The sequence below is a fragment of the Hyperoodon ampullatus genome (assembly GCF_949752795.1).
Source record: "Hyperoodon ampullatus genome assembly, chromosome: X".
NCBI lineage: Eukaryota > Metazoa > Chordata > Mammalia > Artiodactyla > Ziphiidae > Hyperoodon > Hyperoodon ampullatus.
In genome coordinates, this window is record NC_136913.1 from 116002985 (window position 1) to 116021656 (window position 18672).

At 40.2% G+C, this 18672-nt stretch overlaps 1 protein-coding gene across 1 annotated transcript in view; it reads left to right on the forward strand.

Moving 5' to 3' along the window:
* The first annotated feature begins 13461 nt into the window (after window positions 1-13461).
* Window positions 13462-18672, forward strand: part of HPRT1 (hypoxanthine phosphoribosyltransferase 1) — a 32272-nt gene continuing 27061 nt past the window's right edge. Inside the window, exon 1 of the mRNA XM_079727728.1 lies at window positions 13462-13503. Within this exon, the coding sequence (XP_079583854.1) occupies window positions 13477-13503 (27 nt within the window). The 5' untranslated portion in view covers window positions 13462-13476. The remainder of the gene's footprint in view (window positions 13504-18672) is intronic.

The window sequence follows — 18672 nt, forward strand, 5'->3', positions numbered from 1 at the left end:
CAACATTACAAGGTGTCAGCACAACTAGTTTCTCACATGCTGTTTAGCAGCTCCATGGCATTGTAGGGTATGGTTCTGTCCAGTCTCACGTGCATCTTCATGTTCTTAAGCAAGTAATTTCTTAGGCTAAATTTCCAGAAGTGGAACTGCTAAGTAAAGGGTATGTACATTTAGAGTTTTGATAAAAATTGCCATCCAGAAAATTTGTACCAATTTAAAAGTCCACCTGAAGGGATTAAGCTTCCTTGCTCTGCTACTCCAAAGAAGTGCTTTTTAATGAAAAGAGGTGTGGTACCTTTTTAAAAAAATAAAATCATACATGCTCTACAGAAAATTCTATGGGGTTTTGATTTTGTTGTAAAGACCAGATAGACTATATCTCAAAGTGGAATATGAATTATCTTTGGGAAACTGGACACTATATTTGATTTGTGAAAAGATTAAGTCAAAAGGTTTTATTTTGTATGTATTATTAACAGTAGTAATTGGTGAATAATTTTCCTTCCTTCTGCTTTCTGAAAAGTAACAGCTTGCTCGTAGCTGTTCATTGTTGCCAGATGGATCTGCTTCTCTTTGTGTCCAGGGTCGAATATGGCTCAGTTTAGTGTACTTGAAGGGGTTGTGTACTGTTTTGTTGAAGAATTCTTATGACCTTTATCTGTCGTGATGGTTCCTACTACCCAAATCATGACTCTAACAACTGGTCAATTATGTAAAAATAAGATAGAATCACTTGACCTTTTCAATTAGTTGTTTTGTCCTTGTATGAATAAAATCTAAGACTAACTAGAAAAATTGACTTGATATTCATATCATGCTTTTAGCTTATTTGCTAGAAAATCATTTTTTTTATTTAAGAATTTCAAGCAACAGTTAGTTACCTGCATGTCTGAAAATAAAGTAAGAAATAAGAGTAAAAATAACATGAATATTTGGTTATCAAGAAAGTTCCTAAATAAAGAATAAATTGAATGTAGTCAGGATGGATTGATGCCATATGATGCCGTTAGTTTTTTTCTAATTCTCAAAATCACATTTTGTGCTAATCTGGGTATTTATGACATTAGCCAAACAACTGTTTTACTTAAAAAGATTTAAGTCAGATGTATAATATTACAAAAATAATTTTTAAATATTTTACCAATAACCTGACCTTTGGTCATGTTTCCTTCCCCCCCCTTTCTTTATATGCTTATAAAATAATTAAGTCTTTAAGGAGGGGCGACAAAACAGGATGACTACACTAGAAAGTTCTTTCTGTAACTTTGAACTGCAGCAGTCATGGAGAGTGGTGTTACTTTCACTTCAGAGGTTAGCCAGACAACTTAAGACAAAGGCTTATTTTCAAATGTTCCTGATCCTTAAGCCCAATAGGCTTATGTTCTATATTTAGTATTGATTTAGTATTACAAGGAAGCAATAATTCTTTGGACCCTGGTCTCGTATATTCTTGGTTAGAGAGCAAGCACAAAAGATAAGCAGTGTCTGAAAGTTTGCAGATCAGAGAGCTGGAATTTTGGCATTATCCTCAAATACAACAGTCTTTCCGGACCTCCCTTAGAAGAGCTGTTCTTAAGCATTTCAGCTCATCCCATGTGCCCAAACAGCCTAGGGCAGCTATCCAGTATGCTGGGGGTGGGGGTAGAGGAAGAGGGGTTAAAGAAAACGTATGTCGCTTAGGAAAAAGACTTGACAGGTTTTCTTTCTCCCTGGGAAAGAGGCAAGGTAGGAGATTTAGGTAGCCTTTACTGCATTTAATAACTGAGGTCACTCCATTCCGTGAAACTTGGAAATGCAGCCAACTATTTGTAGGCTACTTCCTAGAAAGACTGACACAAAACATTTAGAACATTCATATCTTTTTTCTTTTTTTCCTTTGATGCCCTCCTGGAAACTCTCTTACCTTAATTTCCATGATCTATACCACCCCTTCTAGACCAGTCCTTTCCTGACTCTTTTCCCTACCCTGATCTAAGTGTTCCATGGTGTCCTGGTCTTTGCCCTCTTGTATTGTTCTTGCTTGTCACCACAGTCTGCTGCTCCAGCTGTCACCTGTGTGTTCTGCTGATGAGTTCCAGTCCCTATCCGCAGTCTGCTCCATCCACTGAAGCTCCATGCTGAGTCTCAAATGAGACTCTGTGCTATTCTGGACATTTGTACTCCATCTGCTGGCTACTCAAGCATGAGTCTCAAACCAAGTTGTCCTGATAGTGCTACAGTTCATCTACTTTGATTTCCACATCTACTTCCTTAGAATCTGTCATTCTGTCTTTTGGATCCATCCTCTCTATTCTTACTGCTGATAAACTAGTTTGGATTCTACTGTGTTTTGTTTGTCTGTTTTTCTTCTTAACTTTTTGCCAAGATTCCTAACTTCTTCCACTCTGTGCCCATGCTCACCAGACTCTGAGTTCCTTTGTTTTCTTTATTGGGCAGTTTTTGGTCTTGCTTCTTTAACTACTCAGTTTGGATAAGATGGTTAATCACCTCCATTACCCTTTGACACCACTGGCCTCAACTTCCCACTTCTTGTAATTCTCTTCCACCTTTTTGCCTCCCCTCTGCCTAGAGTTCACCCCAGTCTTACATCTGGGGAAGATGACCTGCTAGAGGACATCACAATGCAGACCGATGCCACCACAATTTTGGTGTTTAGTCTCAAATTCTCCATATCAGTCTGCAATCCTTTTTACTTACATACGGACTCTAGATTTTGGTGGCCTTGGCTCAGATCCCATGTAACCTCGACTAGGTTGCTGACTCTCTCTGTACCTCCATTATCTCATCTTTTAAATGCAGGTGAAAATACTACTCCATGCATAGACCTGTGAGGATTAAAGGAGGGAACCCAGACTGAAGATCTCCGTCCCCTAATCCACCGTCCCTTGTTCCTGTGCTCCCTTCTAGGTTTACCCTATTTCTTTCCTCTTCTCATATAATTTTCTTGAAAGTCAAGTCCCCACTTGATGTCTCCACTTACATATCTTTATTATCCATTCCTTAGCTCACTGTACTCGCTTCTGTCTATACGTCTCCATTTCTCGCAACTACACTAAAACCACTCGAGCAAAGTCCACCAATGACTGTTGCTAAAGCCAGCAGGCGCTTTTGAGTTCTTACCTTACTTGACTTCTTGACTCTGTTTAATGTCCCTGACAGTCCAAGCACCATCATATGGTTCTCTGCCAGTCTGCTTTTGCAGATGACCCAAAGATAAGAGTAACTCATAAGATGACAGGAGCAAGGTTGAAAAGGCCTTCCAGTGGCTGGGACTGTACATGGACTGTCTACCTAGCCCCTCCCCACTAGCAGAGATTTAATAGGTACCTATGCAAAATCACAATCTGGTCTTTCCTTGGCAAAGGACCTACGCATACAGAGTGGGGTGAGTTGTAGGCACCTGGGAGGTAAAAGGGTAGAAGGGAAAGTTGAGAGAAGGAAGATGTTGGGGCCATGGGTATCAAGAGGTAATGAAGTTGATTAGCCAACTTGCTTGTGAAAAATGCCACGTGGTAAAGGCAACTCAAAGCTCGAAGCACATCAGAAAGCAAAATGCATTTATGTTCATAGATACACATATATAATTCTTGTTTAGTAGAAAAAATCAAAGTTAAGGTATTTGCCTACTTATAAAACCTATGAAAATCACCAGAGATACAATGGTGAGACAAAAGCTGGGGAACTGTAAAAGTTCTAAGCCTGTTATGCAGATAGAATCAGGCAGCAGACGCTTGAAAAGGGGCCACACAGGAGCAGAGGGAGGTGGATAAATTAAGAGCTTTATAGTCTGAAGACCTGGGTTTGAGTCCTAGTTTTACCACTAGTAAGTGGTAACTCTGAGCAAGGTATCCTCCCCTTCTCTCAGCCTCAGCCCCACCCCATCTGTCAAAATAGTATCCCTGTTATATATATATATATATATATATATATATATATATATATATATATATATATATATATATCCCTTAAACCACTGGGTTGTCTTAAAGAGCAAATAAGATAAAGTTATTTTAAGTGAAATCAGCTGATTCATGGTAGATAACAGTACAGAAAAGTAATAGCTATTCCCTTTCCACACAGTGATCCTTCAGATATAAAAGTGAAGCTATCCCATTACTTTTTAAAGTTTTAAAAAAATATTTTCACTATTCACAGATGACCTGATGCTCATCATACCTAAATTAGAAAATACAGATAACTAAAAAAAAATTTTTAATCCCTCATAATCTTCTGGACCATAGGTCACCATTATATTTTTGTAAAATCTTCAATGTTTCTATGCATATATGTAATTATATAAAATGGGCTCATATTATACCTACTGAGTTGTATTCTGCTATTTTCATTTAAAAATTGGAAATTTCTTCACAGGTCAGTAAATACACTCTATCATTCTTACTGGTTGCATAATAGTACATTTTGTGGCTGTATCACAGCTTATTTAACCATTTCCCTATCATCAGACAGTTAAGTTGTTTGCAGGTTTTTTTGTGGCCATTATTTTGCTAGTGCAAACAGTGCTGATCCAATCATGAAGAAACAGCAGAGAACTCCAGATTGAAGAATGTTCTACAGAACAGCTGGCCCATACTCTTCAAAAAAGTCAACGTCTTGAAAAACAAAGGCAGAGGAACTGTTCCAAGTTAAATGTGACCAAAGAGACATGACAACTAAAAGTAACGTGCGATCCTGAGTTGGATCCTGGTTCAGAAAAAGAATTCGTGCTATGAAGGACATTTTGGGGACTTTTAACTAAATGTAAATATGGACTGAATATTAGATGATATTGTATCAATGTTAATTTCCTGATTGTGATCATTGTTGTTATATAAGAGAATATACTTGTTCTTAGAAAATACATACTGAAATGCTTAGGAGTAAAGGTGTGTCATGTCTGCATTTTAACTGGTTCAAAAAAATAATGTGTGTGTGTGTGTGTGTGTGTATGTATGTGTATATATAAAAAGACATAAAGCAAATAGGGTAAAATGTCACAAGTTGGTAAATCTTGGTGAAGGATATACAGAAGTTCTTTGTATTATTCTTGTAACTTATCTGTAATTTTGAATTTTTTTTTTAAGTTAAGCACAACAGCAGAAACAGCAGCTCTTGTTAAGGGAGCCTGAAGAAGGAAATAGGAGTAAGCCTTGGTGAGCCATCAGGATATTTCACTAGGGAACCACATCTGGAGGAAAGAGTATAAACTGTATTTGGATCAGGTGGCCTAGAGAGGAGCCCTCTCCTTTCCTATTCAGGAATCAGGGAATTGGGAATCAGGGTGATTCCCAACATTTTCTACTGAAGTACATCCAAAATAGAGGAAATTGGTCTTTTGAGCTGTTTTCACCCTTCAGCTGCCACTGTTGTGCTTTGTATCTCATTTCTTCATCTATCTTAGATTCCTTTTTCATTCTGTTGAAGTAACATTTATTTTTTTCTTATAGGATACAAAGTAACAAATATTTAAAAATAATGCTGAGATGAACATTCTTAAACATATAACTTTCTGCCCTTGTCTGATTATCTCCTTAAGATAAATTTCTAAACAAATTCCCAAGTCAAAGTTCTGTGAACATTTTTTAAAGTCCATTAATTCATATTACCAAATGCCCTGCAGAAAGTTTTTACTGTGAACACATTAACCAGTTTCAACAATTATTAACTAATTTCCAATTTTGTTTCATATATACCCCTACCTATTCCTCTCCCACAGAAATATATATATTTCTCTAAAATACAAATACTTTTAAGAAATAACAATCACAGTACTATTATTGAACCCCTCCAGTGTTTAAATTTCTCCAGTGGTAAGTGCTAAGTGTTTGTTATTCTTATCTAAATTTCCACAGATTTGAGGAGGGAGAAGCAAACAAAAGTTCTTGAGGTTTTGTTTGAAATCATCTTAAAGGTCATAATTCACTTTATATATAATTATCTCTATATTATATGTTATACAGGTATATATTGCAGGCAATTCTGGTAGACTGTATAAAATCAAGATGCTTATTAATCTAGTTTAATGCTAATTTAAACTCTCCAAACACACTTAAGAATATTAGGATATACAATCAAAATAATACACATAAAATACAATTGCTAAATAATTATTACAAACATTTGTCGGATAGCATGCCTTTAAAAGTCCACATACAAAGTTGAGTAGAAACATTTTTATATATTCATGTAAATTGCAGAATTTTACCTGGATTCAGCTAAGCAAATTATTATGAAATAGCTGCCAGTGAAAATGAGTTATTTAAAAAAGCAAGCGATTAGGCAACAATGAATTTGTTGCCTAGTCAATTGCTTTTTAAATTTCAAATAAATGGTGGAAATTAGGCATAGTCATAATTATGTAGTAACAAAGTCATTATTAGCATTATTCTTTATCCATGCTTATACTATTCCTTTAAACTAGTTTCCTGTATTAGGAAGGTGTTTCCCAAGAAAATCCCATGATATGTCATTTCCACTGGTAGCTATTTCGCATAGCCTGTGGACCAGCTGAAGGGTGAAAACAGCGCAAAAGACCAATTTCCCGTATTTTGGGTGTACTTCAGTAGAAAAGGTTGGGAATCACCCTGATTCCCAATTCCCTGATTCCTGAATGGGAAAGGAGAGGGCTCCTCTCTAGGCCACCTGATCCGAATACAGTTTATACTCTTTCCTCCAGATGTGGTAGTTGCTGTTGGTGCCCTGGCCAGGTCGCTTTACCAGCTGTGCCCCCATCCCACATTAGCTTCGAGTGCACCTTACACCTGGGACCTCAGGTTTCTTGCCCTTGCCTGATGGGAGCCTGGGAGGCTACACTCCCCCTCTTCCCAGGTAGTCAATGATTCTAGGATACAAAATCCTTGTCCCCCAGGCCTGAAGGCAGGACTACTGCAGCGGGTCAGTCCAGGGCTCTGTGTCCTTGCTCACCTCTCTCCCTCTCCTGCTTCGATTCCTCCCTTGTGAGTTTTTATTTAAGAGCGCCCCCTCCACAAATCAGAGAATTGAAATAATGTATCAGTCAGGGAAAGAGTTATGCTTTTCTTTTAGAAATTTAAGTTTCAGTTGCAAGTCCACTGATAGTGAATTTTTAAGCAAAGATGTTCATTCCAAGAGCATTGACAGCCTGCTAAACTGAGGGTTAGAAGTGGAGCAAAAAAGAAAGAATGGGGCCTTTGTCCATGCCTGTCGGAAAATAGAGCATTAAAAGCAATTCTGATAAGATTCTAAGACAACCGCAACTAGATTTCTCATCAGTTTTATTCAGTCCTGTTTTGATTTCCACTTGGAGTAGTCGTCTACTTTTGTGACGTCATCTGCCTCCGCACCAAAATAGTCCTGGGAATCCTGAGTCTTAGGTGCACTGTAACAGTCTGTCAGTTTTATGCACCTGGTAGCAGTATCAGCTTACACTGAGAAGGCTGCTTCCTTCCTCCCGAGGCTCTGAGACTGTTCTTTATCATTCCTTCCAGAAGACTCACTCTAGCCCAGAGCTGTCCTACAGAACTTTCTACAGTGGTAGAAATGTTCTGTGTCTGGCTGTTGAACATTTGAAATGTGGCTAAGTAGGACTGAGGAACCAAATTTTTTACTTTATTTAATTTTAATTCATTTAAACTTAGATTTAAATAGCCACATGTGGTTAGTGGCTGCTCTATCAGATGGCAGAGCTCTATCGAATTTACAGCAGGGCCCTTTAAGTAAGTGTGAAGGGAGAGCAGAAAACAAGTGCTGAAAGATGGAGTGGTTCTGTTTCATTTTTTAGAGTAATCAAAAGTATCAGAATGGAGGAAAATTGAATGCCTTATTAGATAATAGTATACAAGTGAATGGACCTACTTATAACTTTTTATTAACTTAGTGTATGATAACCCTGAGGCAAAAACATATTATGAACAGAGAAGGCCTTGATAAATCTTCAGGGTGTTAAAATCTGTCCCAGTACAGATGTGTGCTATATAATCACTTTCAAACAACAGAGCTTTTTTTTTTTTTTTTTTTTTTTTTTTTGTGGTACGCGGGCCTCTCACTGTTGTGGCCTCTCCTGTTGCGGAGCACAGGCTCCGGACGCGCAGGCTCAGCAGCCATGGCTCACGGGCCCAGCCGCTCCACAGCATGTGGGATCTTCCCGGACCAGTGCACGAACCTGTGTCCCCTGCATCAGCAGGCGGGCTCTCAATCAACCACTGTGTCACCAGGGAAGCCCCAACAGAGCTATTTTAAACTCAGCCATAAAATCTTCTTTAGAAGTCAATTTATCTGTCACCTTGTTACTACCCAGCTTGAAAAGGTACACAATTTCCTATAGTAGTATTTGGCCTATACAAAATTAACCTAAAGTAACCTGAGCTGCTGTCTTTGACTTAAAACTTTCCCTGTGTTGGAAGCCTGAACTATATAAGACAGTTTACTGTTGAGCTCATTAAAAATATATGAAGCATATCTATTATACCTAATTATTTCTAACACACACCCCTCCATCCTGATACCACGGGTCAGGAGATGAGGGAGTAAGCCTTTGGTGCTAGCAGCCACCTAGGAGGGTGCTAAAGATGGTTTGGTGTAAAATACCCTGTCCATTTTAGTATTCTGAATTTTGGGCCTGGTCCTGGAAAAGAGCAACATTAGAAAGAGATGTCATGTCAGCATACAGATACCTGAGAACCCCAAGAAGCCACAGCCTTAGCTGTATTAATAACCGGAGCAACAGTGCTTTCTGAAAACCACAATAGCAGGTAACATAACCTTAGGGATTTTAACTTCTCTAGAAGTAAGGAACCCTTTATTATTCTTTCTGTCTTATTTGCTGATTTTTCTACAATTGCCTATAGCAGAAACACTCAAATGCAGCACATAAGCATGAAGGTAGGCCTTTTAAGAGTACACATTTATGTTGGGTGAGGCAACAACTCTGCCTTCATTTAGAAAGTAATTCTTGGGACTTCCCTGGTGGTCCAGTGGTTAAGACTCCACGCTCCCAATACAGGGGGCCTGGGTTCGATCCCTGGTCAGAGAACTAGATCCCACATGCCACAACTAAGACCTGGTGCAGCCAAATAAATAAATAAATATTTTTTTAAAAAAAGTAATTCTTTTATTGCCTCACCTTGAGAACAAACTGTATACTCAGTGTGTAGTCCTTTTTATTTTTGTGAGCTACTAATTCTATTTTATATAAGGTTCTCTTTTCAAAAAAGAATTTAACATACCTCAAAATGTACATATTTCAATATTTAAATATACAAATTTAAGTATACATACACATACTAAATACTGATAGATGGCATTACATTTTAAACCTTAGTTGTTAAAATATAATTACTCTTGGGACTTCTCTGGAGGTCCAGTGGTTAGGACTCCACGCTTTCACTGCCGAGGGCCTGGGTTCAATCCCTGGTTGGGGAACTAAGACCCTGTGAGCTGTGTGGCACGGCCAAAACAAACAAACAAATAAATATAAATTACTCTTTAAAAGCTTATTATAAGTCTCTTGGTTTTTATCATCATGATTTAAATTATAACCTAGTGCCCAGAGCTTGGTTTCTAATGCCACTCTCCAATGAAAGGAACCAGGGCTTCTGGGGGAAATGGCTGATTCCAAGGCTAGGGCAGGGAAAGTACAAGATGAGCCTAGAATATCATGCTGTGCCAGAAATTAAGAAAGTGCCCAGGACTTCCCTGGCAGTCCAGTGGTTAAGACTCCATGCTCCCAATGCAGGGGGCACGGGTTTGATCCCCTGGTTGGGGGAACTAAGGATCCCGCATGCCGCATGGTGCAGCAAAAAAAAAAAAAAAAAAGTGCTCAAAGAATGGTGGGGAAATATCAAGACACAGGAGCCAACGTAGAGGGACTCCCAACAGCCAAATCTTGGGCAATTTGGGCAACAAAGTAATGCTATTAATGGATCATTACCTATAAGATAAAATTGGAACCCGTGAGTCCTTGATGATATAAATAATTTAATAAATAATGACTGGGGAGAAGGGAACGCTCTCCATTATAATAGCATTTCAGCTAATCAACTAAGAAGGAATGATGTTAATAGGAAAATCAACATTTGACATACACCCCAGTAATAATTACTTCAGGCAAGAATCATCAGTGGATGCTAAAATTGGTGAAAGTTTGATGAGGAACAATATTTACATAGTCTTAGTATCATTCCTCATAACCTTTATTAGTTACAAAGGGGAAAGTAGGATCTTTATAGTGAAGAAACCTGGCAGACACTGACAGAGACAGCAGCATCATCTACCTCAAAGGTTTGTAGTTATTTTAAGAAGGCTGTGCAGCAAAGGTGATTTAACAAGATGCAGCTGCAGAGAGGGTATCTTCATATTGCTCGTGAATGACTTTTTTTGGATCAAATAACTTCTTCAAAATTCATTTACTCATTTTTGATTTCAGGTTTCCTTGTACATGATGAAAAGTGAAACAATACCTTTTAATAAGTACCTCTATTTGCAGGAGAACTTCACAGTTAAATGATGTCAGTTTTATATTGATATCGTGAGATGATTCAAATCGAAAATCAGTTATATTAGTCAGGGTTCTCCAGAGAAACAGAACTAACAGGATGTGTGTGTGTGTGTGTGTGTGCGTGTGTGTGTGTGGAGAGAGAGAGATTTTAAGGAATTGGCGCACATGGTTGTGGAGACCTGGCGAGTCCAAAATCTGATGGAGAAGCCCAACAGGCTGGACACAGGGAAGAGGTGCAGTTCCAGTCCAAAGGCTGGCAGAATTCCTTCTTGCCTGTAGGGGAGGTCAGCCTTTGTTCTATTCAGGCCTTCAAATGATTGGATGAGGCCTACCCACATTAGGGAACGTAATCTGCTTTACTCAAGAGTCCACTGATTTAAATGTTAATCTCATCCAAAAAAACACCTTCACAGAAACATCCGGAATAATGTTTGACCAAATATCTGGGCACCGTGGCCAAGCCAAGTTGAAACATAAAAATTAACCATCACATTGGTTAATTCCAGTAATGGTCCAATTCATGGAATCAAAGTAAAGCTAATGGGAATTTATTCTGATGAAGGCGAAACATCTGACATTGAGAAAGCTATTGTAAATTCAGTTTGAAAATTCAACATTTAGGATAAGTATTTTTAAAATAAATATTTATTTATTTTTATTTTTGGCTGCATTGGGTCTTCATTGCTGTGCACGGCCCTTCTCTAGTTGCAGCGAGCGGGGGGCTACTCTTTGTTGCAGTGCATGGGCTTCTCATTGCGGTGGCTTCTCGTTGTGGAGCACGGGCTCTAGGTGCACAGGCTTCAGTAGTTGTGGCTCATGGGCTCTAGAGCGCAGGCTCAGTAGTTGTGGTGCACGGGCTTAGCTGCTCTGTGGCATGTGGGATCTTCCTGGACCAGGGATCGAACCCGTGTCCCCTGCATTGGCAGGTGGATTCTTAACCACTGCACTACCAGGGAAGCCCTAGGATAAGTATTTTTGCAGTGATAATTTTTTTTTCATAGAAATACAAATTTTGGTGGACCACAGCACCATGGTAAAAACAAGGTTTTTACTAAGCAAAGAAACGTGTGGAGCAGAAATATACTCAGAATTGGTTGTGGTACAGAAATAATTCCTCATTATGTCCACATAAGTGGATTACAAAACTGTTTCTGGAAAGTCAGGAGTGGGGCAGGGGAATCTTGGGTTATACCCATGCTTTCCTTATTTCTTCCTTCATGCAGATATTCTAGTAAAGATCGGTGGCATACGTAGCATATTTGACACCCAGAATGACAAAATTATACGAGAAAATTATTTTGTCTGTCTGACAAAATTATTTTCTGTAATAATTAGTAAAAACCATTATTTTCTTGATTTCATCTTTAGTTTTAAAACAATTAAAAATTTAAAAGAATACATTTCAATTTTAAATACATTGTCCAAATTCAGTAAAATATTTCATACATTAACCAGATTTTTACTTACCAAACAAAAGGATTACATCTTGTAGACTGCACTCTGTTTGCTGTTTTAAAGTTTAAACACAAGTAAAAGCTCCAAGTTGTCACCTAGAATGACAGGGTTGAAATAATGACTGTTTCTTTGTCTTTAAAGTCACTGGGCTTTCACCTTTTATTTCACATCTCTGTTAAAATACAGGAGTATGTGGTACCATAGGGGCTGGAGAAAGAAACTGCAAGCCAGAATCAAGCTGGAAGGGTTCTGAAGTGTTGGTATCTAATTTAGAAACCAGTGTGGGTGGCTGAGTCCGTTTGTGTCAGGGGCCAAATGTATAACCAAAAGTTCTCTGAATTAATTTCCCAGTGAAACAATGGTTGTTAAAAGAATAAGTAATAAAAATGTGCTAATATGAACTTCAAAGCCTATATACCCAATGGAAATGCACTCATGTTCACCAAAAGATACGTAAAAAAACAAAAAAGTTCATAGCAGCACTATTTTTTAGAGAAAGAGACTGAAGCTCCGAGTTCAATGACTTGCCCCATTTCACAAATCTCCTACCATCACACTTCCCTCAGTGGCCTTAATGGAGGCCTCCAACTTTGTGCTGGGCACTGTGGTGGGTGCTGGAGCTACACAGATGAGCACGTTAGGAATGGAACAACTCTTATTTGCTTACTCGACCTATTGGAGAGTCAGGGAAGATTTTTTCCCCCATTTCCGTATCGGGAATTGTGGTGGGAAAGAATATAGATCAGCAAAGGTGATAGTTCCCATTTACTGATTGTGCACTGTCCTAAGTGCTGTACCATATATATATATATACATATGCACACACCATATACGTACACATCATCTTCTTTAACCCTCAACGATCCTTGTTAATAATATCCCCATTTTACTGAGACGAAAAAGAGAGGCTCAGTGAGCCTGATTCGCACAAGGTCACAGAACAGTTAAGGGTTCCCCTCGGATTTGTACCCTTATCGGGCTGACTCTAGGGCTCTAGGTCTCAACTCTTACATCCAGTTAAAGATTTTTGTTAGAATCCGGCCACGAGTCAGGAAAATGGAAGCCGCAATGCAGTCCAAGGAACCTGAAGAGCCGGCGCCCAGTTTAGGGCCACTGGGAAGAAAGGAGGGCGGTGGCAGGTCTGGGAATTTGGGAGCCTTCTGGATGGGAGACTGAGGGAAAGAGGAAGAGAGGCTGCGCGGGAGTCTCCGCTTCTTTGGGAAGAAAATTCCCACGGCCACCTGGAGAGCCTGGAAACCCGCAGGCTCCCACGGAGGGGCGCGGGGAGCGCGCGGGCGGTTCTGGGCGGGGCCTCGGGGCGGAGCGGGGGCGGGGCCTGCTGCGCCTGAGCTCTTAGCGGCGGCAGCGGCGGCGGCGGCGGCGGCAGCGGCGGCGGCGGCGGCGGCGGCGGCGGCGAGGAGCGCTCGGGCGGACCACTCTGCTTTCCCGCGCGGCGCCGCCTCCTGCCGCGCCTCCGCCTTCTTCTCGGCCCCGCCGCCGGCTTCCTCCTCCCCATACTGCCCTCGGCCCGCGCTCCAGCCGGCTCCGTTATGGCGACCCGCAGCCCCAGCGTCGTGGTGAGCAGCCTGGCCCGTCAGGCCCGTGGCGGCGGCGGCCGCCGTTCCCTGAGGCGCGGGGCCGCAGTGCGGGCTCGGGCCGGTGTGGCCCGGGGCCGGGGGGCGGGGGGCGGGGGGCGGCCGCAGCCTCCTGGGTTCGGCCGCGCGTCACACCCGGGCGGCTGCGGGGATGGAACGGTGAGGTCGGGGTGGCCGCCTCTGGAGAGCCCCGGGAAGGAGGGCTGCGTGTGGGAGGAGAGGGTGGAAATGGCGTTTTGGTTGACATGTGCCGCTTGCGAGCGTGCTATGGGGAGGGGCCGTGGGCCAGTTCGGGAATGATCTGGCGGGGTGAGGGTGGGAGCTTTCTTAGGAGGGGCTCTTCTCTGTCGATTTGCGGTGTGTGGGTGAGGTCCTCGGGGCAGCTCCGTGAGAGGGCTCAGGAGCACGGAAACGACCACATGGCAGGCATGCGGGGACTGGTATTTTCACCTAGTTTTGCAAACATAGTAATGATTATTTGTGGGAATGCGCATTGCCTCATTGCATCCTCACGGCAGCCTTGGCAGCGGTAACCATGCCTACCTTTTTACACACGTAGAAAGTAGTTAGCCAATATTAGGTAGCTTTCCCACGGCCCAGAGGTAGCCAGGCCTCGTAATCAGATCTGCTTGAATCCGGATCCTATGCTCTTTGATGCTGCAGGGGACAAAAAATGCGAATCTGGTCCTTACCTTCAAGGACATTGGCACCATAATCCGTCTTTGGTATCCTGTCTCCAGCCTCATTGGTTCTTTTCCTTGTTTCTCGAACAAGCCAGGCTGCTCCCTCCCCTTACCCTCCCTTTCTGATCACGCTTGCTAAAATAGCCAACCCTCTCTCAATAGTTAAATGCCTTAGCCTGCATTATTACTATTATTATTATTATTTTAGCAGTTACCTTATTACCTGTTGATTGTCTCTCCCACAAAAACATAAACTTTATAAGGGCAGGAATCACCGCTGTAATCCCAGCGCGTAGTACAGTGCCTGGCATGCAAGAAATTCTCAGTGATGGTCTGTTGGATGAATAAATTAAATAATTAACCACTTGAGCCCTAAAAAGGGAAGGGTTCTAGTTCATATTAGGCATTATGACTTAAGGTAAAGGGCAGTGCTCTTAATGGAGCCTGGCCTGGGATCCTGCTTGCGTGGGTTATTTACTAGCTGTGTGGCCTTGGGTCACTACCTTTCTGGATTTAAGTGTCTTATGTATAACTGAGGTGCTAGCTACCTCATGGTGTTATTGAAAGGATAGCCGGTCTTTGTGAATGAACAACCTTTGCGTGGTCCCTGACTGGGAACAGTAATAATATCTATCGATGTGTTTACCTACATAGTCCTGTTTAGTCCTCAAAACAACCCTCTAAAAAAAGTATGATTATCGTTTTACAGGTGAGGAATCCTTGAAGCCTCAGTGAGAGGTTAAGTAACTTAACCTCTTAAGGTAACATACCCAGTGTCACACAGTTATTAAGAGGAGCTCAGACTCAAACCTAGGTCTCTCTCAAGGGCCCATACACTTAAATGTTATGCTAATAGTAGGTACTCAACTGTTTTTATTCAGTTGCTGAGGAAGTTAGATGCTTTTAAGCTGTGGGGTCCAATGGCTGCACCAGCATACAGTGAATTATTTTTGCTAGAACTGGCTGTTAGTTTTGTTTGAACATCAAGATATTCATTGTGTTTTCGGTTTGCAAATTCCTGTTCCTTTTTTTATTTCCTTCCCAGAAATTGTCTTCATGTTAGCAGTGACGGACACTTAAATAGTGCTTACTGTGTGCTGGTTACTAAGCCCTTTACACATATTAACTGGTTTGATATTTATTTTAAAAACTTATGTGGCTCAGAGAGGTTAAGTAACTTTCCCAAGATTACCCAGCAATACTAGGATTTGAATCTAAGCTATCTGGCCCCAGAGTCTGCTCTTAACCTCTCCACTTTTAGGTTCATAGTGACAGTGGTAGATATTTATTTAGTACTTACTATGCTTTAGGCATTGAAGTAAATATTTTGCAACATTATCTAATATAACTGCCCTAAAGATACATAATAGGAGAGAGGGAGAAAAACACTAGTATGACCTTGGAGGCACAGATGGGTGAACTATTGACAACTTGCCCAGTATCACTTAGATGAAATTGACCTGCAGATCTGCCTGATACGACCCATGCTACTTGTAACTATCTCTCTAAACTTCCAGGGTAAACTTGGACACACTTGAACAAAGAACAAGCTTCTGAATTTTTGCAAGTTATTGTGAAACATCACGTATACATTATGTGGATAAAATGTCTTCTAAATTTCAGGATATTAGTGCTAGAAATGTAACCCCTATTAACTGGACTTAAATCTTACCCTGCTAATAATTTTCACAGAATTGATAAAATAGTGCATTTTTTTGGTCCACAACCCTATCATTGTTATCATCAGGGTTTAGACTGACAATGTAGACCAAAATTATTCTTGGTGACCACCAAGAAATGGAGCAGTTGAGTTTGGGGGTTTCATTCTACAAATTGATTAATGTGACATGCATTCTGTAGATTCATCTTAATTGTTTTCTGTCCATTTTTGTATCTAGGTATCACAGAAAGTCCATAGGCAGGAGGTAGGAAAAATACAAAAGGACCAACCAGATCAGCAGAGAAGAGGGGTCTTGGAGTTCTCTTTTGGATTTCTGTGGTTCATTAGGCAGTAACTGGGCCATGTCGTTCTTTTCCCCTGTGAAGAGATGATAAAGATGTGCTAGTGTGCTCTTCTTCCTATCTGTAATTGTATATTGTGTGCATTGGTAAGATTTATATGCTATAGAAGTGTCAACCACCATCGTTAATATTGAGACTGGATTGTTATTTTCCTGCCAGTGGCTACCAAATTACTAACAAACATTTAGAATAACTTGCTACTAATAAGAATTCAAGCAAACACTTCAAATTGCTATGAAACTACTGTCTTCAGCACTGTGCTTCTGATAATTGATAGGCATTTATGTTTTGCCCAGAATTAACATGCCTGTTATTCCACTGTGCACACTGGAAAGATGATAGTGTTAGATAGTAGTTATGGGCCCGCTTATGTAGAAGCAGGTAATAATTTATCCCTCAGTTGAATAGAATGCTGATTTTAATTCTTGTAACCCTTAGATTCTTGTAAACCTTTTAATTCTTTTCACATTTAGGGATAAATGTATCAGTAGTTCATAATTTTTGTCTTATGATATCCTGAGTTATCACAAATTTTTCCAAGGGGATGACACACTTGCTTTGGTTTTTTTTGAGAATTTTAAAGTGTCTGAATATAAAAGGTAAAAATATACCACCTAGCCATTTCTGCCCATTCTAGAAGCTTGGAATTATCGTTGGTTACTAGGAATAAAATAAAATGTACTTTATCTATTACTGTACATCTTTTAATTCATATTTTAAGACTCGCTTCCTCACTTCCATTTAGTCTTGTTTGGACCCAAGAACATTGTCATTTTTTGACCACAAACAGGCTTAAGCAATCCTGCTCACAGATGATGAATTGATGTTGCATGTGTTGTCTTAGCTCAAGTTAATTTCCATGCTTACTGTAATTTTAGATGGTATATCTCTGTAATTAGACATGTGTAAACCACAAAATTTTTCATGTATGAAAACCATTATTATCGATGTGACACATAATTATTAAGAATTTGTGGCTTCAGTTTTACTGAAAAATAAAATTATTTTGGTAATTTATGATAGCAAATAGACAAAAGATATATAGTAATGTTACATTTTCCAGTAATCTTTCATATTAATAAAAGTGCCTTGTAGATTTTACCAATAACAAGTATATTACAGATAGGTTAGAATTTGAGAGCTATGTATTAAAGCTCTGAGGAGATGCAGTCAGATTTCTGAACTGTCTGGGTAAATGGTAAGTAACTGAGAGCTATTAATACCCTATCCTTTGGCCATTTCTGGCTGAACTGGAAATCAGAGTAGGAAAGGTGGATCTGCAGAGAAACCACATTTCATTTGTTTACCACTTCCAGCTCCTCCAGGGCTCTCCCCCAAATATTTTGGGGTTGGGCCCTCCCCAAAGCCATCCAGGACCTTCTTTGCGATCTTTAGCCATTTTATGTTAAGTTCATATGTTGAAGCTCTAACCTCCAATGTGATGGTATTTGGAGATGGGGCCTTTGGAAAGTAATTAGGATTAGGTACGGTCATGAGGGTGGGGCCCTGGTCTTTTAAGAAAGACACCGGAGAGTTCCCAGCCCCAGCGCTCAGCACACAGATAGCTAGGAGAAGATGGCTGCCTACAAGCCAAGAGAAGAGACGTCAGAATGAAACCTACTTTGCTGGCCCCTTGATCTTGGACTTCCCAGCCTACAGACTGTGAGGAATAAATTACTGTTGTTTAAGCCACCTGGTCTACAGTATTTTGTTGTGGCAGACTAATGCAGTTCTTTTAGAAGGTGTTGGTAATAACCACGTGCTTAGACATACAACACCAAGTCACAAATAATAAAACAGATGTGATTTATACTCATATGCAAAGTTGGGCATTGCTATTGCCTAGTTGATTTAGAAGGCTGTGCTAATTCAGTATCAGAGACATACCAGTCTAATTTACTCAGTTTATATCCTAGGCAACAGAATATAATGACTACTTCAAGCTTGATATTGCTTTAGGAGGGAGTCATTGGTGCTGGCTGACCTTGGGTTCCATGTTTATCTTTAGTGTGTATAACCGCTTTTGATAATCACATGTTTGTGGGCTTGTGAAGTTAGATTTGGTACAGATTATAAGCTTTAATGTGCTGTATAGTTGTATGTGTATATGTCTTTTCCATTAGATTATACGCTTTTTGAAGGCTCTAAATTTATAATCATCTTTGTATCCCCCTGCAAAATCTATTGCATAGTACCTTAATCAAGGTGGGTGCTGAATGCATTTTTATATAATTAAACATATTGCAATCCCTTCCTATCAAAGTACCCACTGGATTGTTAACTAATCCATGTTAGATGGGGTTAATTAATACCAGATATTAACCAATATCAGATGGAACAAATAAGGGCTGATAAGATTAAGGGCCACCAAGTATATTTCTGTCTAGCTCTTCTAGAGATTGAGATTATTAGGCCTGTTTAATATGAAGCTTTGGTGCTTGGGATG